The sequence below is a fragment of the Mastacembelus armatus genome, chromosome 8 (genome assembly GCF_900324485.2).
Source record: "Mastacembelus armatus chromosome 8, fMasArm1.2, whole genome shotgun sequence".
NCBI classification, from domain to species: Eukaryota; Metazoa; Chordata; class Actinopteri; order Synbranchiformes; family Mastacembelidae; genus Mastacembelus; species Mastacembelus armatus.
Window position 1 is genome coordinate 3,259,918 of NC_046640.1, and position 27,044 is coordinate 3,286,961.

Genomic DNA, 27,044 nt, shown 5'->3' on the forward strand with positions numbered 1-27,044 from the left:
AGAAAGCATGACTTTCACCATAAAGCAGCATTTTTTTTACTACCTTTGATAATTAAGTCAGTGATGGTGATTAAATTATTTTCTTAGCACTGGTTTCACAGAGGTATTTCATAAAATGGTAAGCATAACTTATTTTGTTAAATTTTGCTCTTAAACTAATTTAATTTGTGGTCAGACAATGACTAGTGGAATGGAATGGAAATATCAACACACAACCAATAAGCTTAAGAGTCACTCCCATTGTAACAACCAATTAAAACCTGCCAAAGACAGCATAATCACTTTATCTGCTGTAGCTTCACTTGAATCTGCTTGTATCAGTGAAGCACAAATATATCCAGAACTGATACCAAATTAGTCATTATAATTAGTCAGTTATTATATATTTAACTTTTAGATATTAAATATGAAGTTGTACATACAAAACTTGCCTCTACATACAATACACAACGTATGTAATTTGGTATTTTCTTTTTTACTTTTCTAAATTTCAGAAGCAGTTTACTCTAAACTAACACCAAACTCTCTAGGACAGGCTATAATTCAGATATAGACAGATATAATGCAAATATAGATTACCCCCTCTTTTTCCCTGTTACCTTGATAGGTCTGATTGGATCTTGTTGCGGTTGGGACAATTGGTGTTGATGTTGCTGCTCATGATGATGCGATTGGTGTTGAGAACAGGAGTCATGCTGCTGCTGATTATGCAAGTAATGCTGTTGGGGTGCTTGGTCTACCTGGTGTCCCTGATGTTGAAGATGTTGCTGCTGACTGAACTGTTGCTGTTGATGCTGCTGATTGTGATATGGGAGGCTTTGTGCTTTGTTCATATCTCGATGCATTTCCACATGCCCTTCCTCCCTCCTGCCTCGACCTCGACCCCTCCCACGACCCCTCCTACTTTCTCCAGGCAGTGAGCTTATCAGCCCTCTGCTGTAAGAAGGCTCTGGAAGAGGACGTATACGGGGTCTACCTCTTGGACGAGGAGGTCCTTCACGTTTTGGTTTAGTTGGTTTCCTGCCTCTTTTCTTAGGGCCATCCTGAAGAATGAATTGCGGAGAGTGATCAAGGGAAGTGTAGCTGGTGGGGTGGCAGAAGTCCATGTCACCCATTAGTGGACTAAGCCCATTTATTCCTGATGCTCCACCAGCTTTCCTACAGCTGGATACCAAGTCAGGCAACAGGTCGGGAAGGCGCCGACTGTTTAGGCGAATATCAGCTGGAACATCAGCTTTATCCTCATCATCCATAAATTCATACTCCTGAGCATAGTTTTTCTTTGTTTGAGGTTGTGGCTCGCACCGTTGTTTGAGCAAGTGAAATGTGCTAGTCTTCAGCAGTTTCTTGGGTCGAGAGGCGCAAAAGATAGGTGGGTTCAGGCCAGTAGTGCTTGAACTTTCACCCATTCCCACAACTCTAATCATCTTTTCGACTGAGCCATCCCCTTGAACTGCTGAATTCAAACAAATAGTGGGTGTTTGGGACTGGATGAGGCCAAGCTGATCAGTGTTCACAGTGGAAGGAAGCTCATGGGTCTTTGTAGAGTCAAGGTTTAAATGCAGATTGCCATTTCCTATTCCTGGAATGGTGTGGCAGTACTGTCCATAGCCTTGACCACTGTGATGGCCACCCATATCATAGCACCCTCCAGCACCTCCTGTTTTTAAGGAATCCAAACCATCTTGCCCCTGCCCATTTCCCTGGGCAAGGCTTTCTTGAGCAGCTTCTCCCCCCCTAGAATCTCCAGCACAGCTTGACTTGTAACCAACTGAACAAAGCATGTCTTCCATCTCAGGAAAGAAAGCGTGGTCTTCATTGTTTAAGAGATAGTCCGGGAAGCAGATGGATGTTAGTGATGCAAACCGGTGCTGTTGAGCTTGATTCTGTCCTGCTTTAGCTACTGGGTTTGCTGTGTCAAGCTGGTACTGTTTAAGTAGGTCTAATTGAGAATATGACAGCCGGTTTTCAGGCTCTCTTGTTCGGGGCTGTTGATGTGGACTTTGGGAGTGTGGGTGAGAGTGTGACAGCTGATGGTGAACGTGTGCTTGCTGTGGCTGATGGGTATGGGGGTGAGCATGGGCCTGAGACTGGTTGAGGTGATGCATATGGGAGGGGGTGGACAAGCCTAAATCTGGTTCAGAGAGGAAGTCATGGAGCTCTGACGCTGATTGATGGAGAAGGTGATGGGATGTAAGTCTATGCTGCTGTCTCTGTCTATCTGCGTTACCTCCCTCCCCTCCAGTAACAGCTACCCGTACCCCAGTTCTTTCCAAAACTCCTTCACTGTCTCTGTTTCTCTGGGAAAGAGATTTGTCCAGCAAGTCTAGAGGAGACACTGAGCTCTGAGTGACCTGGGTTTGATCTCTTGGCTTGGCTCCAAGGCTATATTTGGTATCTATACCCTGGGTCTGGAGCTGGAGTCGCAGCTGTGACGAATGGTTCTGTGAGTGGGATTCTGACCCGGCTGCTCCTCCAGCTGACCCCATTATGACCTGCTGGTCCAAACAATGCTGCTGTTGCTGTGGATGGGCTTGTGGAGGGTCCATCTTGCTGTGAGTAGTATGGGAAAGGACAGATTGAAGCATGTGAGTTTGATGGGAAGGATCTGGTGGTGAATCCATCAGAGAGAGGGGTACCTGATTTTGTCGAGCCTGCTGCACATCTGTTGTGTTAACCAAGTATGCATTTACATCTGAAGTCTTCTTCATCTCAATGTGAGAATGGTTGTGCAAGTGGGAATGGGAAAAGCTATGCTGAGAATGTTGAGGGTGCTGAGTGTGTTGAGAGATTTGGGTGTACTGAGTACATGGGGGCATATGTGTAGTGTGGAGAGAATGTTCGGATTGTGGATGATGAATGTATGGATTCCCTCTTCCATAATGGACCACAGAGTCTAGAGAATCTTGCTGTTGCTGATGGGAGAGAGAAAGACAGTCAGTGGCGACTCCTGCTTCTCCAGTAGTGGACTTCGATCTGGTCAACTCAGACTTGGTTTGCTGTTGTTTCTTCTGTGATGTTTCAAATTGAGTGGTTAAACCATTTGTTGTGTCAGCAATCGCTGTTCCAGGACCTGCACTGCTGGTAGTGTTATTAATGCGAATGACACTCTGAAGGTGGTAGCGCTCTTCAGAGAACTTGCTAATGTCATAGGCCACTCCCTTGCCTTCCTCTTCCCTAACCTCTGGGAGTGACTGGGGTAGTTGCTGAGGAGGTGGGTGATGCTGAGAAGAATAGTGAGTTGTGCTCTGGGTATGAAGTAAGTGATGGATAAGAAAATCATCATCATCCTCTTCCTCATTTTGGGGTGGCTTGACTCCTAGAATGTTGGTCTCTGTTTTTGGCTTTGGGGGTGTTGAGTGATAGAGCTTGCTCTGTGCTTGTCCTGTATCAGGGAAGCCTTGTTGTGAGGACATACAAGCAGGAGAGAGGATAGAGGACAAATATTTTGTGGGCGCTGAGCCTCCAGGGGATAGTGCAGGGTGAGCAGCAGCAGGTGAGTGCAATCCAGGGCAAGTGATAATAGAATTCAGGGAGGGTGAGGGACTAGATTTGGGAAGGTGGTAAGAGCTGCTGCCTCTGTTACCAGCACTGGCAGCCCCACTCCCAGATCCTACAGATCCAACGCCACTACTAAGTGCAGCAGGTCCTGATACAGGTCCTGCTGATCCCCCAGCACTACCACACCCTAAGGAAGGACTGCCTACTCTTCTCAAGGGAGCTGAACCAAAGGCTGAGTCACCAAAGTGTATTTCTGCAGCCAATGAGTGACCTCCTGGGCCTATACCAATGAAGGCCTTGCCTCTGTTGCCTTCTGCTCTAGAGCTCAAATCCTGGGCATGTGGTGAGTTGAAGTCTCCATAAGACTGGGACATATGTGTAGATGGAGGCTGGCTGGGAGAGTAGGACTGGGCATGTTGCTGGGGAGGAGTCTGGTCTGGCAGGCCTGTGCTAGAATTGGTCACAGATAGAGGGCTATAGGTGGCAAGGCATTGTTTGGGTGTTGGCTGTTGAACAAGGTTGGATGACACAACTTGTAGAGAAGATGGTACCGGTGCCGATTGAGTTGGGGGCTGCTGATGAGAGGAACTAGATAAAGAGCCAGTGCTTGTCTTGGAGCTAGAAGAAGATGAAGAGGAGGTAGAGGAGGCTGATGGTGGAGTATGTGGGGTACATGATGATGCTGAACCTGAGGAGGAGTAGCCACTGCTGGAGCTGGAACTCTTAGGTCCTTTAGTGTGAGATGAGGAGGCTGATGAACCTGAGGACATGGATGTATAGGGAGTTTGCATGATAGATCGATATATCTGGGATTCCATCTGTGGTGAGGTCTTAGGGTCAGAAGATGGGCTCTGCTCCCCTAGAGGACTGGAAGACACCCCAGAATGCCGGTGGTAGCTGGCTATCTGCTGGTAGCTTGATGCCCCACTACAGCTGACATATTGCTGTATAGTGAATGATGTGGACTGGGCTGGGGGTGAACGTTGATAATGCTTGATAACACTGTCCTGTCGAGAAACCATCCTCTCTGGAGAAGCTGGAGGTACAGGTGGTAGGGCTGGTGTGGAAGAAAACATGGAGCCATTATAGAGCTGGGAGGACAACAGGTTAAACTGGGGAGGAGGCAGGTGGCAACTGGAGGAGTTGGAAGGGGCTTGAGTCTGAGGAAGGGCTGGAGAATCCTGGGAGCCCTGGTAGGTCACACTCAGCGATCTACTGGGACAGCAACGATCAAAGCCCAAGCTAGATTGCGAAGGTGGTTTGATGTGTAGCAAAGGATCATGGGGTGATAGCAAGCCATTGGAAGTTGGGCTAAGTGTAGACATGTCCTGCAGGGATAGTGAGGGAGTTAAAGAGCGTACAGAGAATGAACCAGGATGCTGGTATGCAGAAAGGGTTGAGGAGGAGGAGAAAGAGCTGGAGACCGGAAGTGCCCCCGAAATATAGAGGTCTGGTGGAGCTGATGTATGCATTCCTAATGGAGACAACATGACAACGACAGTGTTGATCAATGCAGGTCACTTATCAGACTGAACAAATTGCCAAACTTTTGTTTTGAAACTACAGATGTTTTACCTCTTAAATTTTTTAGCAAATCAATTGGGTAAAAACTATTATTTTAAAATAACATTATTGAGTAACAATAGTAACAAGAACAAATGAAAATACATTTGTTAGGTATTTCCCTAACAGGCAGACACTTACCATTCTGCCAAGAGGGAGTGCGAAACTGGGAGAGGAGTGCGGAAGCAGAGGGTGGGGGCTCTGAAGCCCGGGACTCCAGAGCTGAAATCAGATTCATGACTGAGGGGTCAGGAATGGAGGGGCTGGTATGGTGGAGGCTGGCCTCAAACAGCCTCGACAGACCTAGCAGCAAGCCACAATAATCACTGAATTCATGTAAGTCATACCATAGATGATATCATCATCATATAAATAGTTTGTCTTTTCAAATTTCGATTTCTAATTTTATTGTACTACTTCTATTTAGGTAAATAATCAGAAAATCTGTTACAATATGGAGTATCATGTTGCCAACTTTGAGCCTCAACTCTCATTACCTACAAATTTAATAATTATGAACTTACATGTTTACCAGTGTTATCATAATGAGATCTAGAAGCTGAATCGGGGCAACTGGGTTTCTGGTTTTTAGATCAAAACATTCTACCAGTAATCAAAGGAAGCCTCTAAGGTAACCTGGTAGGAATCTCAAAGCTATCTTTTAGGTTGGTTTAACCCTCTGGGATCTAAGGGTGTTTTGGGGCCCTGGACAACTTTTAACATGTCCTGACATTTGTGCTTTTTTCAGTTGCTTTTAAACATACTAATGGCTAAAGTCTGATAACACTGTAATCAGCACAAACTGGGCTTCAATAATATGTGAGCAGCAAGTTTATACATGATTGTGTTTTTGAGAAAACGGCGCTTATGCATGGTTAGTGAAAAACTACAATTTTTAAGTCACTGAAGTAAGGCCATAAAACCCACAAGACTTGGTTCACAAGACTTCTGAGAACTGGATGTTGTAGTATAAAGTGTTTGCTTCACAATGATGTGAAAGTCATGTTGTTCACTCATTCACAGAAAACAATACACTGATTTAATTTTGTAAGACACTTTTGGTTTTGAAAAGGCGTATGCAGGAAGGTGTGTCTGATCATGAATAGTCTAAGACTATTCATGATCAGACACACCAAAGAGTCTTCTTTGAGAAGACAAAGACCTGCATAATAAGCCTTTCAGTTAGGAATGTGGCTGAGAGGGAATTAGTGCAATACAATGCAGATGCAAACTGCATTCATTTGGGTCATTTAAAAGACATTTAAAAGACATTTCAAGCTTTCTAGTCATATACTTCTTATTTTTATGAGTCAAGTATTCGCTGAGATTCAGGTTGTTTTATTTACGTGTCTGTGAAGAGAGATAACAGAGACAGAGAAGACAGAGAGCGCACTGCTTTCTTTATTTTACAAAAGTACAGCGTTTTGATGTTATTATGAGTGTATACAAATAAAAGTAGATCCTTTACAGATTTGAATGACATATTGTTCTTATCTGTACGATCAAAACTGACAGAGTAATTTAGGTTCCTTTTTTGGCATTATCAGGAGAAGATGCCACGTAAAACACCAGCGCGTTCGTCAACCCATGAAGGTTAAGGGAGGGTTTTTTTTATTTCCGTATTTCCCCTGGTGAAGAGTCTTAAAGTATCTTATTACATTTTTCCAGCAATATTCTCTGTCATAGCCCTTGTTCTGGCTTCCTCCTAGGGATTCTTATTTTGTGTTTATTTCCTGTGTTACCCCTCAGTAGCTTTATGTTTAATTATCCTGATTGCTTACACCTGTGTTCACTTGTCTTCTGTGTGTGTGTGTGTGTACCAGCCCTGTTCTTTTGTTCACTGCTGGTTTGTACTGCCAGATCACTGTGTGCTCACTATTCCCTGTATGTGATGTACTCAACCTCCTCTGCTTCATCCTGATTTCTGTGTTTGGTGGCAGCTGATTCTGTTTCTATGTGCGTGACCACATTCCCTTCTTGTTGTCCTGGTTCTTTGTCTCTCTGTGCTTTTTCCTTGTTCAGTTCTGCTGCCTCTCCTAGCTCCTGTAAGTGTCCTGGTTTCTCCTGTCTTCGTCCAGTCCCATGTTTCAGAGTCCAACTTCTCTCTCCCTAGAATCACCTGTGTATATACCTGAGTTAAAGAATCACATAAAAGCCTGCCTAAAAAAATGTGCCTTAAGGCGAGATTTAAAAACAGTAAGACTTTCCTATTTCGCACACCCTGTGGTAACAAATTCCATAGATTTTTCTACTTTGTGTTTACATACTTTATATACTAATAATTTAGCTGATTCTTAGTATTTCTGTTTCAGGGAAACCATTGTTTTTTAACTCCTTGAGTATATATGTCATGAATTTCACCCCGTATTTTATTAATTTTTGTTTTCACCCTAGAGTTTGCTTTATTACTCTCATTGATTTGTAGTTGTTTTAATTTTCCCTGAAGGTCAATTTTTGCCCTTTTAGTTTCTTCAAGTGTGAGGCTTAGGAAATAATGCTCCCCTTCACTATTGCTTTCAGTGTGTCCCACAGAATTGTCTGGGACACTTCTCCACTGTCATTCAGCCCTAGATAATCTTTAATATCTTCCTTTATTTTCTCTCTTAATTTTGGATCGTTCAGTATATTTAATTTCCATATCACTTTCCTAATTTTCTTTTCTAAAATTATGCGATTGAAATCGGGCTATGGTCCGACAACTCGTGTCTTTATACTGCAGTCCTTTATTTTGAATCTGTCAGTACTAAACATAAAGAAGTAATCAATTATTGAATAGACACAATGTGGAAAAGAATAATGTGCGCAATCTCTGCTTTTAGTGTATAATTCACTCCAAACTACTCCAAAATCTATTATGCCCAGTTCTTCCATTAAGGATTTAACTTTTTTGAGCAATGAGGTTTTCTGAAGGGATACTCCTGATGCATCTATCTGAGGATTTAGTCTGATGTTGAAATCCACTCTACAGATTACCACACCTTGGGAATTCACCATCAAGTCAAATATACGCCTGTATAACATCCAATTACTTCCTGGAGGAATGTATACACTTATATGTTTTATTTCAATCCTTTCTATTTTCCCTGTTATCTTGATGAACCTTCCCTCTTCATCTTGTACCTCTGATATATGCTCGTGATTGAGTGTGCTTGAACTTTGAATTGCGTAGTGTATGAATGGTGCTATACAAATAAATTCGTCTTTGCCTTTTGATATAAGAATGGCAGGACCTTTCTCTGACTAAATTTATATGAGGAGGAGAATACATGCTTGAAGCCCACCTTTTTTAATTTCACATGTTCAAGTTCACTCAGGTGGGTTTTCTGGAGAAGAGCAATTTGGGCCTTTTCCTTTTTTTAACTTAGACTGGATCTTACTTCTCTTGATGGGGCTCAAGATCTCATTCACATTAAATGAAAAATTTCCGCTGGTTCTCCTTGCATGTGATTTTAATTGAGTTCCAATCACTCCTTTTCCTCCCCAAGTAGCCTGTAAGCAGATTGTTTGCAACATAGTAATAGAACAAAAGAAGAAAACCACAAAAGAGCATTATGAATTATTTATGAACAATTTCTCTCTTTTCCAACGTCCAACTTCCTACCTCTATGACTCTTTCCCTTCAAAATCTATGTCAACCTGTGTTCTGGTGTGGATGTCAGAATGCTTGCAACTTGTCCTTGTAGCTTCTTATTCTCCTGCCCTGGCTGTTCACCTGGTCCGCACTAGCTGCCATGCTCACTGCTGAGTCCTCCACAGGAGTGAAGTCGGATGCGTGATTAGTTTCACCGGTAGCCCTACCCTGCAATGTCCGCCTTCACCTTTACCACCATCTCGCAGTTTGTTGTCCCGTCTGCATATTAAACCCTCAGCTGGGTAGAGGGTCTGGAACCGTATTTTGTTTTCTTTCAAAACTCTCCATGCCTCGAAATACAATTTATATGTGATTAGAATTCCCAGTGCATAGTCGTGGTCAAAGCTGATCTTTTTATTGTCCAAAGTAAAGCCTTTCTTTTGCCATGCCAAGTACTTTATCCTTCATTCTGAAACTGAGGAATCTGACTAGGATGGATCTAGGTTGTGTCCCAGATGGTGGAAGCGCCCAGTGGGCATATATTTCATGTTGGGGATATCGAGGTTTTCTCTGAGCAGCTTCTCAAAGTAAGGAGTTATTATCTTGGGCCCTCCTTCTGCTCCCTCGGGAGTACCATATATTCTCATGTTCTCTCTCCTGGAGTGGCTCTCTTGTTCTTTTAGTTTCGACTGGAGTTGCTCTTGTATTTTTAGCATTTCTGCTAGTACCTCCTCTACGTTCCTCCACACCCACACCAACGATCCTCATGTCCTTCTTCACTACATCCAAGAACCTCGTCTTTGGTCTTCCTCTAGGCCTCCTTCCTGGCAGCTCTAACCTCAGCATCCTTTTACCAATGTATTCACTGTCCCTCCTCTGAACATGTCCAAACCATTTCAATCTGGCTTCCCTGGCTGTTTCTCCAAAACATCTAACATGAGCTGTCCCTCTGATGTACTCACTCCTGTTCCTATCCATCCTCATCACTCCCAGAAAGAACCTCAACATCTTCAGCTCTGCTACCTCCAGCTCTGCCTTCTGTCTTTTTCTCAGTGCCACTGTCTCTAAACCAGACAACATTGCTGGTCTCACCACTGTCTTGTACACCTTTCCTTTCATTCTTGCTGACATTCTTTTGTCACACATCACACCTGACACTTTCCTCCACCCATTTGGTTTCTTTGACTATACTTTTATTTTTCTGTTTGGAAGCCATCCTCTCCCCCTTTCTATGCATTTAAAACTTGGATTTCTGCTTATATGGTTTTGACTTATGGGTGAATTGGTTCACATACATTGGTATATTTGTCCATGGAATTTATTACTCAGCTTGGGTAGTATCTGACTATGGTCTGGACACATATTATGAAACTGGACCATTTGTTGTTACAGAAACAATTAGTAAAAATGTTACATGTCAACATACTAATACTAACAGTCAAAAATTCCTACTCTACCAAATCCAAGTGGTAATATCACCCACAAAATATTACATCACATTATACAATATAAGCATTAGTGTTAAAAGTTGAAAGAGTTGAAAACCATGAACAGTAAATATCTGACAGCCAGACTATGGATATGGGTACATATGATGTGAATGTAAATAGGTTAAACATCAAAGCTGAGTCAGTAACTCAGTCAGCACTGTCCAAATTTAGACTGCACTATATATAAAATTTAATACAGTATTTCTAAATATGTATTTCCACAGATACAATTAATCCTTACCAAGTGTGTGTCCGGCAGCACCCCAGACCCCACCCTGTCTGGAGCTTCCTGGGTGGTGATTGGTTACAAAGCCCTGGAGGTTGTGAGAGTTGCTGTAGGCTTGTCGGTGGAGAAGCTCCGTGTCTGGATGGGATGACTTGGAGCTCCCATATACAAGGCTGAAGAACACATGGTTATTAGGTTTGACTTTTATAAAGGCCTTGATTTACAACAAGGTGACTGTCTTATACTGGACATACCACATACCACTGGTATGTAGTCCATTTAGCCATTTAGATCATCCACAGTCCACTCTGTCTATTGAATAATAATTCTTTTCTCCTTACTTGTAGCATTTTGTAAGATTTGCCCATCCTTTCTGAAAAGCTGATATGTTTTGTGTCATATAACTGAATTAAATTTACAGCATCATTGTGAAATCCAGAATGTATGATTATGCAAAGATTTGTTGTTTCAGAATACATGGTATAGTTAAACAATATACTGTACAAAAGATGTCTCCTATATCAACGAGAGGTTCAAGGGTATGTGGCCTGTGCAAGTTCCAACTGGATCATCATGGTGTCTAGTTGTGATGTCACAAAATCCTGCAGGTACGACCAGATGTTAAACTAAGACATCAGGTGAGTACATAGGAATTTCTCTCTTTAAAAGATGAAGCGGCTGATGTTACAAACAAATTATGTACCTTTTGGCAAGATTTAATTCTTACATAAATGCTTTAAACTACATGTATGCCCTGAACTAACCAAACTACATGTGTACCTTGAACTACCCAAAGTACATCTGCACCTGTATGAATGACAAAAACAGGTAACCCCCAATCTCTTCTAGCCCTCCCTTTTACACTACATTTGTGAGAAATCTATGTGCATTCACATTACATAAATGTCCTTCCTGTACCTCTACGTTGTAAAACATATTCATCTGGTTCAATTTAGGAATTCTCTGCTGTCATGATGTCATGATTATGTGATGATTAGGCAAAGGACACAGTGTTTAAAAAAAGAAAAAAAGATGGGCTTCTATTTACCCAAGAAATAGAAATAAAAAAACAAAGCAAGATCATTATCAAATACCTGAATCAAAGACAAACTGACCCGACAAATGACACAAACAGGGAACATATTGGCTGCCTAGCCAAACCAGTAAAACAGACAAAATTTAAAAATGTGCATGCTTTAATGATTACCAATGTATGCCAATAAACAAAATAATATGAAATTAAATGTATTATGTAGTTCTGGAAATTCTACCAGTAACATAAATTTAGCTGTATGAGCAAAGAAACTAAAAGCAAGGGTGAGTGAAACATTACCAAATTAATTCAGTTGCTGCTGGTAGCTTAGGTTCTCACACAGTGGTGGTCGAGGCAAAGGCCCTGACACATGGAAATGTGACTTTACTGAAATTAGTTTAATGTTGTTTTATGAATCTTGAAAAATGTTATGGTACCCAAATTAAAAGAGTCACAAGTCTCAAGGCTGCAGTTATCCTGTTGCTTGTGCACCTTTTTCTACCACATTTTTTCCTTCCAGTCAACTTTCTATTAATGTGTTTGTATACAGCACTCTGAACAGCCAGCTTCTTTAGCAATGACCTTATGTCTTATCCTCCTTGTGGAGGGTGTCAATGATCGTCTTCTGGACAACTGTCAAGTCAGCAGTCTTCCCCATGATCGTGTGGCCTACTGATCCACACAGAGACCATTTAAAGGCCCAGGAAACCTTTGAAGGTGTTTTGAGTTAATTAGCTGATTAGAGTGTGACACTGTGAGGCTCCAAAATTGAACTTATCACAATATTCTAATTTTTTGAGATACTGAATTTTGGGTTTTCATTAGCTCTAGTTCTAATAATCAAAATTAGAAGAAATAAACACTTAAAATATATCAGTCTGTGTGGAATGAATCTATATTATATGATTGAGTTTCGCTTTTTGAACTGAATTACTGAAATAAATCAACCTTTTGATGATATATTAATTTATTGAGATGCACCTGTATGTCTATGTCACTTCCACTATGCATGCCATCCATCCATCATCTATACCTGCTTATTCCTAATTAGGGATCTGCTGGAGCCTATCCCAGCTCCCTTTGGGTGAAAGGCAGGGGTACACCCTGGTCAGGTCACCAGCCGATCACAGGGCCACATAGAGACAAACAACCACACACACTCACACTCAGTCACACAATTTAGAGTCACCAATCAACCTGACATACATGTTTTTGGACTGTGGGAGAAAACTGGAGTATCCAGAGAAAACCCACGCAGGAACGGGGAGAACATGTAAACTCCACACAGAAAGGGCTCTCTAGGTTTCAAACCAAAACTAAATTTCTTGCTGTGAGGCAACAGTGCTAATCACTAATCCACCTCTGTATGAGAAGTATGTGGTGTTCAGACACAGGTCCAGTAGCAGGCAGATTTGGTCTGGGTTGAGGCTGCTCCTGGCAGAGGTGTGCTGTCCTCTTTTGGTCTTCTCCTAGCAGATGTTAAAGTATCGGTGGTGGGGATGCTGGTGAAGAGGGATGTAACATCAAAGAACACCATAGTTTCATCTCTATCCAGGTTTAGATGTCTGACTCTGGAGGCAAATTCCTCTGAATTCCAGATGTGGTGGTCTGTGTGAGGGTGTGTTTTCACAGTGGACACTCTTATGATAAAAATTGTCAGGCTATAAAACACTACATAAACCTCCAATGTAATGTTCCTAGTTAATGTTTTATGTTCTTGACAAAATATATAAAATATAGACACAGAAAAGAGGATCCCATAATAGTGAGTTACTCAACTTATACTTCTTTCTGTGAGTAGGTCACAACACTCAGAAAAAAAGACAGCAGCTAGATGATTGGCAGTGCGGCTGGTGCAAGCAAACTGACCCTCTCGAAAGCTTGATTATCAGAGCAAGCAATGTTATTTTGAAAAATAAAACATTACCATTGAAAAAAGTATTACAATTACAATCGTTTCAGTTTTTATTGTTTTTTTCAATGCCATAGATGTTTTATCTGACAGTTTTCTGATGACTCAGCCATTGTTGGCTGTGTGTCAGGGAAATAAGCTGGAGTACAGGTCAGTCATCATGGACTTTGTGGACTGGTGTGAGCACAACCACCTATGGTTAAACAGCAGTAAGATGAAGGAGAGGGTGATTGACTTCCAGAGAAGGACACTACCACATACATCAGTGAACATCCAGGGCCTGGTTCACCTTAACTATAAACTGGACTGTCCCCACAACACCGATGCCCTGTACAAGAAGGGCCAAAGTCGCCTCCAACTTCGCCTCCACCTTCTGAGGAGACTGAGGTCCTTTGCCTCTGCTAAGGACATTCTATGAGTCTGTGGTAGCCTCAGCTATCCATTACACTGTCATCTGCTGGGGAGTGTGCAGCACTGACCGGGACAGGAAGAGACTAAACAAACTGGTCAGGAGGGCCAGCTCTGTCCTGGGCTGTCCACTGGACTCTGTGGAGACGGTGTTTGAGAGGAGGATGTTAGCTAAGCTGACATCTATTATAGACAATACCCCTTCAGCAGCAGACTGTTACACCCTCAGCGTAGGGAAGAGCGATAGTGCAGATGTTTCATTCCCAGTGCTCTAAAACTGTACAACTCAACAGTTTAGTTGTATGCTGGTCTTATCTTTGCTTGTTATATTTTTTTGTACTTGTACTTTTGTAAATACTACATGTTAATTTCCATTTTTGTAAATACTTCAAAATTGCACACTTTCTGCTTGCATGTACACTTTAAGCTTTGTTTTTCTGATACTGCTTTTTGCACTTTACCTGTATACTGGTTTTGTGAGCTGCTTTAACTAGTGAATTTCCACACTGGGTTCAATAAAGTTTAATCTTATGATTTTCAGTGCCAAACTTTTTTTTCAGTTTAACATTTTTGTCAAAGCTTTTAACTAACTAGACTAGCTTCATAATGTTATACTGGTTTGGCAGAGGTCTGCAAGTGCAAAAGTTATACATATTAACGCAATACTGTCAACACATCTGGTAGCTAATTATTTTTCTCAAGGCCTACGTGAGAAACTGATGGTTTTTGAGGGCCAAGACAATAAGCTGACATCAATACAGCCAAATATTGATTGTATTGCTTTATAAAAAGCAGTAAATTGTATGGCTTGATTATCCTCTACTGGTAAGAGAAACTGTAAAGAGTAATTTGGTAATGAAAATGTGAAGCAGAAATAGTGCAAACATCAACATTATTTAAATCGACATTCAAAAAAACATTTTGAACAAAATATGCATGTTTTGCAGTATTTCATTTTGCAGTATTTACAAGAACAGCATTAACATATCTCATTTGCTGTTTTTCTGGGGGTTTTTTTCTTATTAAGTTATTACTATAAGTCTAGTCTATGTTGGGTTTTAGCAAGTGCAGTGTAGTCAGCGTCCAGATGCAGCTGTATAGTGCACCTGTATCCAAATGGATACAGGTGCACTATACAGCTGCATTCAATATCACAGGGGATGTAAGATTGAAAGCTCTACTGCTGCATTTAGCTGGAGAACATGTGCATAGAAGTAGAGGTGTAATGTGGGTTCATTCTCAGCCCAATAATGCTGTTGGTAGGGATTAGCTATGGGGATCAGGAAAAGTTCAGGATCCAGTTGATCCACCTACGGAGCAAAGACCATTTGGTGGGCCAAGTCATTCGATGCCTAGCGGTGGAGATGGTGCATCACACCAGTTTGGTGACATGATTTATCAGTTAGGCTCACAGATTGGAGAGTCTATTGAGACTAAACTGATGTCATCTGGTGTTGTTGGTAACAATGATCAATATTGTAACCATTCTCACAATCAGGCTAATCGTTTCAGTGTCAATACCAGTACATTAATGAGAGCCAGCGATTTAATGTTATTGTCAAGACTGATAAGGAACCTGTTGTGAGAGAGGAAGTAATGGGGAAGCTAATGGGGTAAGGCCAGGGATGCGATTAGGATTGGCCTTAGGAGTAACCGGGCGCTGAACGCCACATGCACTTTTACTCGACTCTGCGACAGCCTAGAGAAAATGCAGTTCACTACTGAATACTCCTCAATGAAGCAGAAGACATGGCCAAAGAGGGTCTGAAGCGCCAGGGGAGACACATTGATATGGGTGATGAGATTGCCAAGATGTTCGTGAAGCATTGTCCTGTCTCAGAGCTCGCTTCTGTATTCAAATACAAACAGATTCATGAGGGACATCTAAAGAGATTTGTGCACAAGACTGAACTCCTGGATGAGAGGCCATTCCATCTACCTTACCATCGTGTGCCTCCTGCTAAGTACCAGAAGCTTTGCCAGGTTCTATCATAGTGAATGAGTAGGCAGATGGATCAATTCATGGGTGGTGCTCAGAAAGGAATTGGTAGGAACACCAGAGGAGCTTATCACAGGCCTGGAGACCAACTTCAAACCAATCGCCAGACACAAACAAGTGTGGTATCTTCCAAGGAGATGCACTGTCCCTGCTGCTGTTCTGCATTAGGGATGCAACGATTACAGATTTTGTGGGTACGATTATAGTCTGTGGAATAATCGTGGTTTCACGATTATCACAATTATTATGTGATAATTATGTGCTTATTGTTATAAGCAGAGGAAACGATATATATTCTCGTGACCGCAGCACAGTTGCATCACATGCTTACGGAATTGTCCGTGTGTGAATATGTGTTCGTGGCCATTAGTGCAGACAGAAGGAACAAACCAATGTAACACATTAAGCTTAGTGGCGTTAAGATTCCACTGATACTTGATTCAGGCACCACAGTGAACGTCATCAGTGTGTCTGCCCTCAACGTGCTATCACCATGGCCACATAGTTCCAGCGGACACCAGCACATTTCCCTGAACTAAAATTTCAAAACCATAACGCCCTTTATCAAAAAACACACCCAATTCCCTAAACTCTAAACACTACTCCCCTGTTTTGACACGAGTCAGATTTGTTGAGCTGATTTGTTGAACTCCACACACAAATCTCTTAATTTCAATTAGCAATTATCCTTCAGGAGATAGATAAACGAGCCCAAAGCAGTTCATTGAATTTGTGAACAATGGATCCACAGAGAAATGAAGGAACAGGTCGAGCAGGAAGAGGACGAGTTAAAGGACGAGGGAGAGGAGGAGGAAGATGAGAGCAAGGAAAGGGAAGGGCAAGGAGAAAAGCAGTCTTGGATGAAATTTGAGCCACTTTAGTTGATCATGTCCTTGTTCATGGTATGACTATGAGGGAGGCTGGGCAACGAGTACAGTCAAATTTGACTCGCTTCACCATCGCCTCTATGATCAGAACCATCAGGTAGGTGTACTTACTGCCATGCCATTCTAGGACCCTATAACACTGTGCTCCTCCTTGCTTTTCTTCACAGTCTAAGAGAGCATATGTTCCAGCTGGACTACAGGGAACCAGCACAGCCAGAGCAGCCTCACTATGTTGTTGTTTGGGATAATGTCAAATTCCATCGCGCTGCTCTGGTTCGTGATTGGTTTACCAATAACCCAAGATTTTCTAACATCTTTCTGCCTGCATACTCTCCCTTTCTAAACCTGAGTTTTTTTCGACATGGCGGTGGAAAGTATATGACCAACAACCTTATATCCGTGTTCAGTTCCTCCAGGCCATGGAAGAAGCCTGCCTAGACATATAAATAGATGCAAGAGGATTTTACCCCTGCTGCCTGGCTAGGGCCAATAGAGCCTGTGATGTGGACGAGAATCTCTGGCCTGACCCAGAGCAAAGACAGGATGCTAAGGCGGAATCTTTTTTTTTTTTTTTTTTTTAGTCTTTCAGAGGCTCAAAGAGAAAGACCTCACTCTCAACTGAATCAAAGGCTTTGCCACCATTTCAGCACCACTGCATGAGCTAACCAATAAGGGCACACCATGGCACTGGGGCCTGGAGCAAGCTGAGGCATTTCAGATGCTCAAAGATGGCCTGACCAGAGGGACTGTCATGTCATACTTCGATCCCACCAAATCAACTGAGCCTGTTGTGGACGACAGCTCGGTTGGTTTGGGAGCCATTCTTTATCAGCTCGGGAAAGACAAGGAGTGACACACTATAGCATACACCAATGATGCTCTCAGTGACATAGAGAGACCGTATTCACAGACAGAATGAGAAGCACTAGCTATAGTATGGGGCTGTGAACATTTTCATCTATACCTCTATGGAAATCCCTTCACTCTAGTTACAGACCACAAGGTGCTAGAGGGAATATGGAACAACCCTCGTTCATAAATACCTGTGAGGATTGACAGATATGGTATAAGACTCCAGCCCAATGACTTCAAAGTGGTGCACATGAAAGGGGCAGACAAACCCGGCGAACTACATGTTCTGGCATCCACTCCCTAAACAGCGCTCAGGAAGCATCTCCAGCAGAGCTAATGTTCCAGCGTAAAATCTACACTAAGATTCCAATTCTCTCTAATGCTGCAGAAAGCAACACTGACCATGTTATCAGAGAACAAGACTGGACAGCGAAGGCAAAAATTAAGCACACGCAGACACACCGACATGCCAAACCCAGTTCTCTCACCCATGGTGACATCGTCTTATACCAGCAGCTAGGGCTGGGCAATTAATCGAATTTTGATTTTGATTTCAGGTCTCAACGATCACAAAAACTATGTAATTGAGAAAAAACGATTATTATTTTGGCCTGCGTTCTTAATGACGCGCATGTACTTTTCACCCAAACTCTCTCTCAGTCTGTACTGTTGGTGAAACAAGTCACGTATGTGGTATCTGGTGGTATTTAAAAATCAGCGCAAGTGAAGATGGCAGAAAGAGAGCAGCCACAGAGATTTTTGGTCAACAAAAGAGGTAGAAGCAGTTCTGTAGTTTGGAAACAGTTTGGACTCGAAGAAGCAGCCGTGGATCAAAAACATATGTGCAAAATTTGCTATCCCAAAAATAGATGAACAATTCAGATCTTTAACAGAAGCAGAAATTACTTTAACGGAGCTGGACAATGCCATACTACAAATGTCAAGTGGAAAGTCGCCAGGGTGTGACAGGCTTACAATTGAATTTTATTGACACATTTGGGTTGAAATTAGAGAAACGATATATGAAGCATTTAAAGAATGTATATACAATTCTACCTTGTCTCCCTCAATGAAACATGGTATTATCACACTTATACCAAAACCAAACAAAGAAAGTTTCCTTAGACAAATGGAGGCCAATCACACTCCGATGTGTAGATTATAAATTATTAGCTCGTGTATATGCTAATAGGCTCAAGAAGGGATTAAATATGATAATAGAGGAAACACAATCTGCTTTCATTAAAGGGAGACATATCCATAATCATACCCGCTTAATTTTAGACATTTTGGATTATAATTATTTGATCTCAGATAATAGCTTTATCTTATTTTTAGATATTTTAAAAGCCTTTGACACCCTAGAACACCCCTTTTTATTCAAGGCTTTAGACCACTGAAATAACTAGCAGTGTGTCCCTTAGCCACGGATCTTCTAATAGGTTCACATTTAGGTTCTATTTATTTTGGCAGCAGAATTAATGGCATTATTTTTTAAAAACTCTGCTATTAAAAGTATTGAAATATTGGGTAAAGAAATAATAAGTCAGTTTGCTGATGACACAGCTCTGCTACTAAAAAAATAAGCATATGGTCTAGTTTTAACTAAAAATTTGCTGAATAGGGAGGAAATAAATTTCAACCCTCACATCGAAGACACTCAGAAATCTTTAAATCATTGGCTCTAACGTGATTTGTCGCTTCTAGACCGTATTCTCTTATCTAAAACAGAAGGATTATCTAGACTTGTATACCCTTGCCACTCTTTGTATATTCCATCTAAATTTATCAGATCATATAACTCCAAAATTTTTAATTTTATTTGGAAGAACAAAACCCACTATCTTCATAAAACACAATTTATTAAAGATTATGAAAATGGGGGTTTAAAAGCTACAGATTTTGAATCTTTTATTGCAGCTCTTAGAGACAAATGGCTTAAAGATTGTATTTCCCAGCCTCAATCAATATGGTACCACATTCCCAATAGTTTGTTTAATAAGGTTAGAGGGATTAATTTTCTGCTTAAATGTGATTTTGAGATCACAAAAATTCCTGTCAAATTGTCTAATTTCCACAAACAAGCCCTTAATTTTGGCAAAATGTTATTTTCCCACAATTTTTCACCCCATAATGCACTGCTATGGAATAATAGGGCTATTACTATAAAGAGGAAGTCAGTTTTTAAATCGATTGGTACAATAAAGACATTAAATTTGTTATTGATATCTTAAATTCCAACGGCCAAATACTTTCTTTAGAAGAATTTTTAAGATCCTTTTCCAAGAAGGATTATGACATATTATGCAAAGCTATTCCAATGCCCTTACTCCAGTTGATTCAGGGCTCTTTACAATACTTGGTAACCCCTGCCTTGCCTTCCCTAAAAGTGGGTGGCATTAATTTGTTGGCTAAGAAATGTAATAAAGTTTTTAATTTGGTTTTCAAACAAAAAACTTTTGGAGACTTTAATTCGTGTTATTCAAGGGATTGTTAAGATATTTCTTTGCGTAAAAAATCCTTTTCTTTTTATCTCTCCTTTCCTATTGCTCCTAAAGTTAAAGAAACCCATTTTAAATTAGTCACAGCAATTTACCCTGTGAATAATTTTTTACAGAAGCGCTTTAAATTTGAAGTCAACCCATGTACCTTCTGCTCTAAAGAGCCTGAAACTATCTAACACTTTTTTTTTTTAATTGTTCCTTTGTTAAAAGTTTCTGGTCTTATAGCCACAATTGGCCGTCTTTAAAAATAGACACACATTCCTGTTTTTTCTTATATAAATGTAATCTATTTTATGGATGACCTGGATGATGATGTCTCTGATACTGTCAATCGTGTGTTACTTTTGTGTGAGTTTCACATACACACATGTAAGTGGAATTGTTGTTCTCTTTCTCTTATTTTTTAAATCATTTTACTAATTACTTTAAATCGCTGAGATTTATGGTTAAATTGAACAAAAAATCCAAGAAACTACAGGTTTCTAGTTCTAAGACTCTCTTATTTTAATATTTTAAGTGCTACTCTTTTTTTTTTGCCATTTGTCTACCTTAGTGCTAAATTATCTTTTCCCCCATATATGCTTTGTGTCTGTTCTGCATGTTGTTTCCTTTGTTTGTTTAATGGAAATAAAGTTTGAAAAAAAAAAGAAAAACAAAAAAACTACTCGCTGCCACTGCCACAACATGAGCCTGGCCCTGCTGCAAAACTCTCGAATCACTGCTTTCAGGTCTTTTAAGCAGAGTGCCCAGCCTGAACCATGTGACAGCCCTGTGGTAACTTGTGTCATCATGTTCGCTTGCACACTCCTCCAAAAGTGCAAACTGTGATTTAATGGTCTTGCCCTGATGAAGTTAACTAATTTAGTTACAAAATCAACGACACAGTTAATGTTGAACACTGTATAAATATTAGTTTAAGTTCAGAGTTCATATCATTCAAATGATCTTGCATCCGCTTCAAAAGTCCAACATTTTTACCTGTCAAAGTCAGACATCCATCGGTTGTAACACCTACAGTGGGTACGGAAAGTATTCAGACCCCTTTAAATTTTTCACTCTTTGTGTCATTGCAGCCATTTGCCAAAATCAAAAAAGTTCATTTTATTTCTCATTAATGTACACTCAGCACCCCATCTTGACAGAAAAAAACAGAAATGTAGAAATTTTTGCAAATTTATTAAAAAAGAAAAACTGAAATATCACATGGTCATAAGTATTCAGACCCTGGGCTCAGTATTGAGTAGAAGCACCTTTTTGAGCTAGTACAGCCATGAGTCTTCTTGGGAATGATGCAACAAGTGTTTCACACCTGGATTTGGGGATCCTCTGCCATTCTTCCTTGCAGATCCTCTCCAGTTCTGTCAGGTTGGGTGGTGAACGTTGGTGGACAGCCATTTTCAGGTCTCTCCAGAGATGCTCAATTGGGTTTAGGTCAGGGCTCTGGCTGGGCCAGTCAAGAACGGTCACAGAGTTGTTCCGAAGCCCCTCCTTTGTTATTTTAGCTGTGTGCTTAGGGTCATTGTCCTGTTGAAAGGTGAACCTTCGGCCCAGTCTGAGGTCCTGAGCACTCTGGAAGAGGTTTTCTTCCAGGATATCTCTGTACTTGGCCACATTCATCTTTCCTTCAGTTGCAACCAGTCGTCCTGTCCCTGCAGCTGAAAAACACCCCCACAACATGATGCTCCCACCACCATGTTTCACTGTAGGGATTGTATTGGGTAGGTGATGAGCAGTGCCTGGTTTTCTCCACACATACCGCTTAGAATTAAAGCCAAAAAGTTCAATCTTGGTCTCATCAGACCAGAGAATCTTATTTCTCATAGTCTGGGAGTCCTTCATGTGTTTTTTGGCAAACTCTATGCAGGCTTTCATGTGTCTTGCACTGAGGAGAGGCTTCTGTCGGGCCACTCTGCCATAAAGCCCCGACTGGTGGAGGGCTGCAGTGATAGCTGACTTTGTGGAACTTTCTCCCATCTCCCTACTGCATCTCTGGAGCTCAGCCACAGTGATCTTTGGGTTCTTCTCTACCTCTCTCACCAAGGCTCTTCTCCCACGATTGCTCAGTTTGGCTGGACGGCCAGGTCTAGGAAGAGTTCTGGTCGTCCCAAACTTTTTCCATTTGAGGATTATGGAGGCCACTGGGCTCTTAGGAACCTTGAGTGCTGCAGAAATTCTTTTGTAACCTTGGCCAGATCTGTGCCTTGCCACAATTCTGTCTCTGAGCTCCTTGGGCAGTTCCTTCGACCTCATGATTCTCATTTGCTCTGACATGCACTGTGAGCTGTAAGGTCTTATATAGACAGGTGTGTGCCTTTCCTAATCAAGTCCAATCAGTTTAATTAAACACAGCTGGACTCCAATGAAGGAGCAGAACCATCTCAAGGAGGATCAGAAGAAATGGACAGCATGTGAGTTAAATATGAGTGTCACTGCAAAGGGTCTGAATACTTATGACCATGTGATATTTCAGTTTTTCTTTTTTAATAAATTTGCAAAAATTTCTACATTTCTGTTTGTTTCTGTCAAGATGGGGTGCTGAGTGTACATTAATGAGAAATAAAATGAACTTTTTTGATTTTGGCAAATGGCTGCAATGACACAAAGAGTGAAAAATTTAAAGGGGTCTGAATACTTTCCGTACCCACTGTATGTTTATGTGAGCTTGTTGGTGCACTCTTTTACCTGCATGAACAAATCACTCCCCTCTCTCTCCCCTAGTTTGTGCTCTCTCCCTCTCTCTCTTTTCTCTCTCTGTACCTTCTGCAGGTGTCCCTGGTCCTGGAGCTGTATATTGCTGATGTGCAGTTACTGGTCCCACCAACCTGCAGTGTCTATTTGTTGTTTATTGTTGCTGTTCTTTTCTCTCTGCTCTATCCACTCACCCCAACCGGCCGAGGCAGATGGCCGCCCAAACTGAGCCCGGTTCTGCTGGAGGTTTTTTCTTCCGTTAAAGGGAGTTTTTCCTCTCCACTGTCGCCAAGTGCTGCGCGTAAGGGATTTGATGGGTTTTTAGTTTTAGTTTTTGTAAAGTGCCTTGAGATGATTTGTATTGTGATTTGGCGCTATACAAATAAAATTGAATTGAATTGAATTGAATCATGGACATCACAGCTCTACAAATCCAAGAAGAAAAAGTTGAAATTGTTTGCTTTGTTCTGCAGCTGAAGCTCCAGATTTTCTGCAATGTCCTCAAACCTTCTAGTTACAGTTCATCTGGAGAGGGGCATATTCTGCATTGTTTCTTTTTTTTTCAGGACATATAAGCACAGCAGAGTCAACCAAACACTCTTTGATAAATTCCCCATCAAAGAACACAGGCGTACTGTGTTTTGCATCTTTGTGGGAAATCACAAAGCTGGCCCTGACTGCTGCATCCCTGGATGTGTAAAGCTCAGTGTGGTAGTGTGGCTGTCTATGGGTGAAGGGGAGAGAGGGAGAGCAGGTGGATGATGCAGGTGTGTGTGGGGGTTGGATGTGAGTGTGATTGACACAGCTGGATCTGATTCACCGATTACTAATCTGTGCTTATCTAGTATGGACATACAGAGTGGGAAGGGGATGGTGGTAGAGACAAATCCCAAACGAAGAGAGAGAGACACAAGAGCTCCATGGGAGCATAGGAGAGAACTGTTGTGGACAATAAATTGTATTGTGAGAGAGAGAGAGTGGCTTCGTGCATGACTGACCTTCTCAAAATATTTTTATAGAAGATGTGATCCTACTGAGTAGGGAAGAACATGAATTTCCCTTCGTTCATTTCTCTTATCAGTACATTATTATTATTGACAATCGTCAACATGATACCGACATGTATTTTTGTGTTTGCAAAGTGATGATATGGCTAATATGGGTTGACAGGGTGGTATTTGATCTTTTCTTAAAAATCAATTTTTTGATGGTTAAACGTACAGAGGACAGTATATTACAATTTACTGATTTTCTTCTGTCAAGTGTTGCCCTTAAGAACTGTAATGACATTTAGGCCAATACTCTGTCCAAAGATAAGGCCTTTCACACTCATAAAAGTTTTGCAAACAATATAACTTGTTGGCTCTGTCATCTGGAATGAGTAACGATCTACACAAGGCTAACTTCAGAAACACATAAGGAAAATAATATATCCATACTGACAGAAAACAACATTTAAAAATCTAATAATCCATACATCCCTTAAAAATCTATAATGTTGGTTAAAAACTTTACATAGGGAAATTTGCTGAACTTTTTTCTTATTGGTGGCAATTACAGTAAATATATTATGATAGTTGTCAGGTATAAGCAATTAAATGTTAAGACTTCAACGCTGGTAATGTTACTTACATTAAATGCTAATGAAAACTTGAAATGCTGACTGAGGGTGGACCTAGGGGCCAGTTGGTCAAACGGAAGTGAATATGAGTCATCAGATTGATTAAAATCTTGAAAATTTATTTCTGAAAATGATTAAATAATTTGAGAATGCTGCAGGTTATTTTTGATGTTCAAGCAGCACAGGCGTATAATACACATGTACACATGGCCACAGAGAGGGGCAATGCTTCTGGTCGCAATATTATGCAGGACAAGACAGGTAGGTATTATGTTACTACTCCCAGTGGTAGCTAAGGCTAATGACAGTGCCTATATCTGACAGAGGAACAAATCACTCTTAAGCTACCCACCTACAACAAACCACAGGAGATGAGTGCTTCCTCCTAAAAGCTGAACTTCAAAGGGTGGTTCTCTCCACAAATGAATACCTTTTTTGATTTGTTTATTTTGTTTTAACTATTGGACATGAACCCTTTTTGTCAATTAAGACAAATTCTATAAAAATCCACAAATTTGTGAAGTGTTTGTTGTGGGTCAGATGATGAGTCTGTTTTGTGTTTAAAAAAAAAAACTTTTTTGAGCCCATGTTGGCTGTTTTTCCAGCTTTCTTTACATAGTTGTCTCTGTTGAGATGTAGTTGAATTCATAGTGCTTCCTATCTGAATTTGGTCATCTCTATGTGGATAAGGTTGATCCAATATAATGTTACTTTGATTTACTTTGATTTGGTTTACTTGATCCTGTCTCAAAACATTAACAAATCCAGATCAATCTGTTCCAGATTAGTCTATATTTTATGACCAAATGGCCCCTATAGCTAATCTACTAACCACTCCACGTTTATCTTATCTGGATAGGAATAAAGACATTTAACTACAGCATCACATTTAGACAATAAATTCACAACCAAAAATCAGGATTTGTGCATCTGCCCTCATTATCCATCCATCCAGGGAGAAGGCTGATGTGGTTGTCATGGCGACCGCTAACGTCTACCAAAGCTAATAGGAGCTATAGTTAATGTTAGCACGAAGGGCGCGTTTCATTCCAGAGCAGAACACATAGCTACGTGTTCATCTCATCCAGCCCTTCGTCTTTCGTTCATTAAAATAAGTAGTTGTGTGACATAGCCGGGGTTTTAGGGTTTGCTAGCATCCCACGCCTTAGTGATGAACTAGCCTGTTTGGAAACATTTCTCGCAGGAGACTCATGGACAAGAATGCTAGAAGCTGCACTCATGCTGTCGATGCCAGATACTCGATCATGTGCAGGATGAGTCTTATGTAGCCGGACATGTTAGCGGGTAGCTAATGTTAACTTCATATTTACGCTGTGTTCCAAAGGTTCTCTGTATTAGCTCCCGTTTCACGAGGGGATCAGGCAGTTGGTCAGTCACGTGACATCATTGTACTGTTTACTAATAAGGCAGAGTGTGTTGATTCAGAGCACTATTATTCACCCGACACATTCATGCAGTTCGTTTGGTTTTACAAACTTCACATAAAACAAATGGACGTCGTTAATTACCCTCTAGCTTCCACATTAATTCATTCGCACACAAATTGTTTTTTATGTCACCGAATGCAGAGGTTTGGGTTTAATTCCCGCTGTGAAGCGAACCGCTTTTAATTTGCAGGGTACAGCCATTTAGTACTGTACCAATTAAGCTTGCCACCCGCCCTGTGAGTGTCCCCATGTCATGCATTTGTTGAGTCCAAATCAAGACAAAGCATCGGCGGACACAATGCATTGCTGGAACATAGGTGTAATCTTTCATTTGTGAAATACCAGACTCAGGTACCGCACCCCAAACACACCCCCGTTTCTCCCCTCTCCTCTGTCTACGTATCACTATTAACCTTCCATCACATTCCATGCATTTTAGAGACAGCCCCCATGCCCCCTCCCCTTCCCCGAATGACAATACGGCTGGCTGTACCTGAAACTGGTGTCCATGTAGCGGCACCATGCAGCCGGGCCGATGCAGAGGTAGAGGCGGCGCTCGTGCCATGACATTGTTAGAGCCAATTATAAACACATTGGTTACCTGCATCAGCATATGAGTGCCCATGCTCATGCTCCCGAAGCTTACCTTGCTTTGGCCGATCTGTCGTAATACCATCCCGTTTCAGCCCCTAGGTCTCCTAATCCTGCAGCGGGATAATTCCTCTCCATGAAAGAAAGGGCTGGATGAAGATGGACAGATAGATAGGGGAGGGGAGGGAGGAATGTCTTTTCTTTCCCTGCTCTCACTTCTGTTTATTTCTCCGCTTGACGAGCCTGTAGACTGGGAGGAACGGGGGTGTCACAGCAGCCAGGAGCACCTCCTCCCTTTTCTCCTCTCCCCATATATTTCACTGTCTATTGTCTCCTGTGTTAAGCTGATGGACCGTAAAACAGATGCTGTGCGTTCTTCAGCAGGTTTCATAAGTCAAGCGATATTCACATTGATCCAGAGCTGCTAGCTGCTCGCTCACTCTACAAGAAAGCTATTTCGCTCATTTTGTTCACAGGACGCCATTTTTAAGAGGACTGAGCCGGCGTTCATCCACTCCTTCCCGCTTGCACACACGCGCGCGCTACACGCGTGCGCACAGACACACAGCAGCACAGTGTGTAGCATTGTGGAAAACAGTAGATACAGCCTTTGTAGCTTCTTGCAGCGTTATTTCTATTCTATGATAAACTGCTGCGATAAAGACAAGTTACAGCACGCACTGAATGATTTGCAGGCGTTTTCTGAGTTCAAGTGTATAAACATTGCTTGTCTCTACTGGTTTGACAAGT

The 27,044-nt window shown here is 41.5% G+C and overlaps 1 protein-coding gene across 1 annotated transcript in view; it reads right to left on the reverse strand.

Moving 5' to 3' along the window:
* The window catches only part of prr12b (proline rich 12b), a 99,646-nt gene extending 72,883 nt beyond the window's left edge, over positions 1 to 26,763 (reverse strand). The window contains exons 1-4 of the mRNA XM_026326087.1: positions 26,350 to 26,763; positions 10,367 to 10,524; positions 5,206 to 5,367; positions 600 to 4,975 (exon numbers count right to left, since the gene is read on the reverse strand). Of these exons, the coding sequence (XP_026181872.1) occupies positions 600 to 4,975; positions 5,206 to 5,367; positions 10,367 to 10,524; positions 26,350 to 26,432 (4,779 nt within the window). The 5' untranslated portion in view covers positions 26,433 to 26,763. The remainder of the gene's footprint in view (positions 1 to 599; positions 4,976 to 5,205; positions 5,368 to 10,366; positions 10,525 to 26,349) is intronic.
* Positions 26,764 to 27,044: the final 281 nt, after the last annotated feature.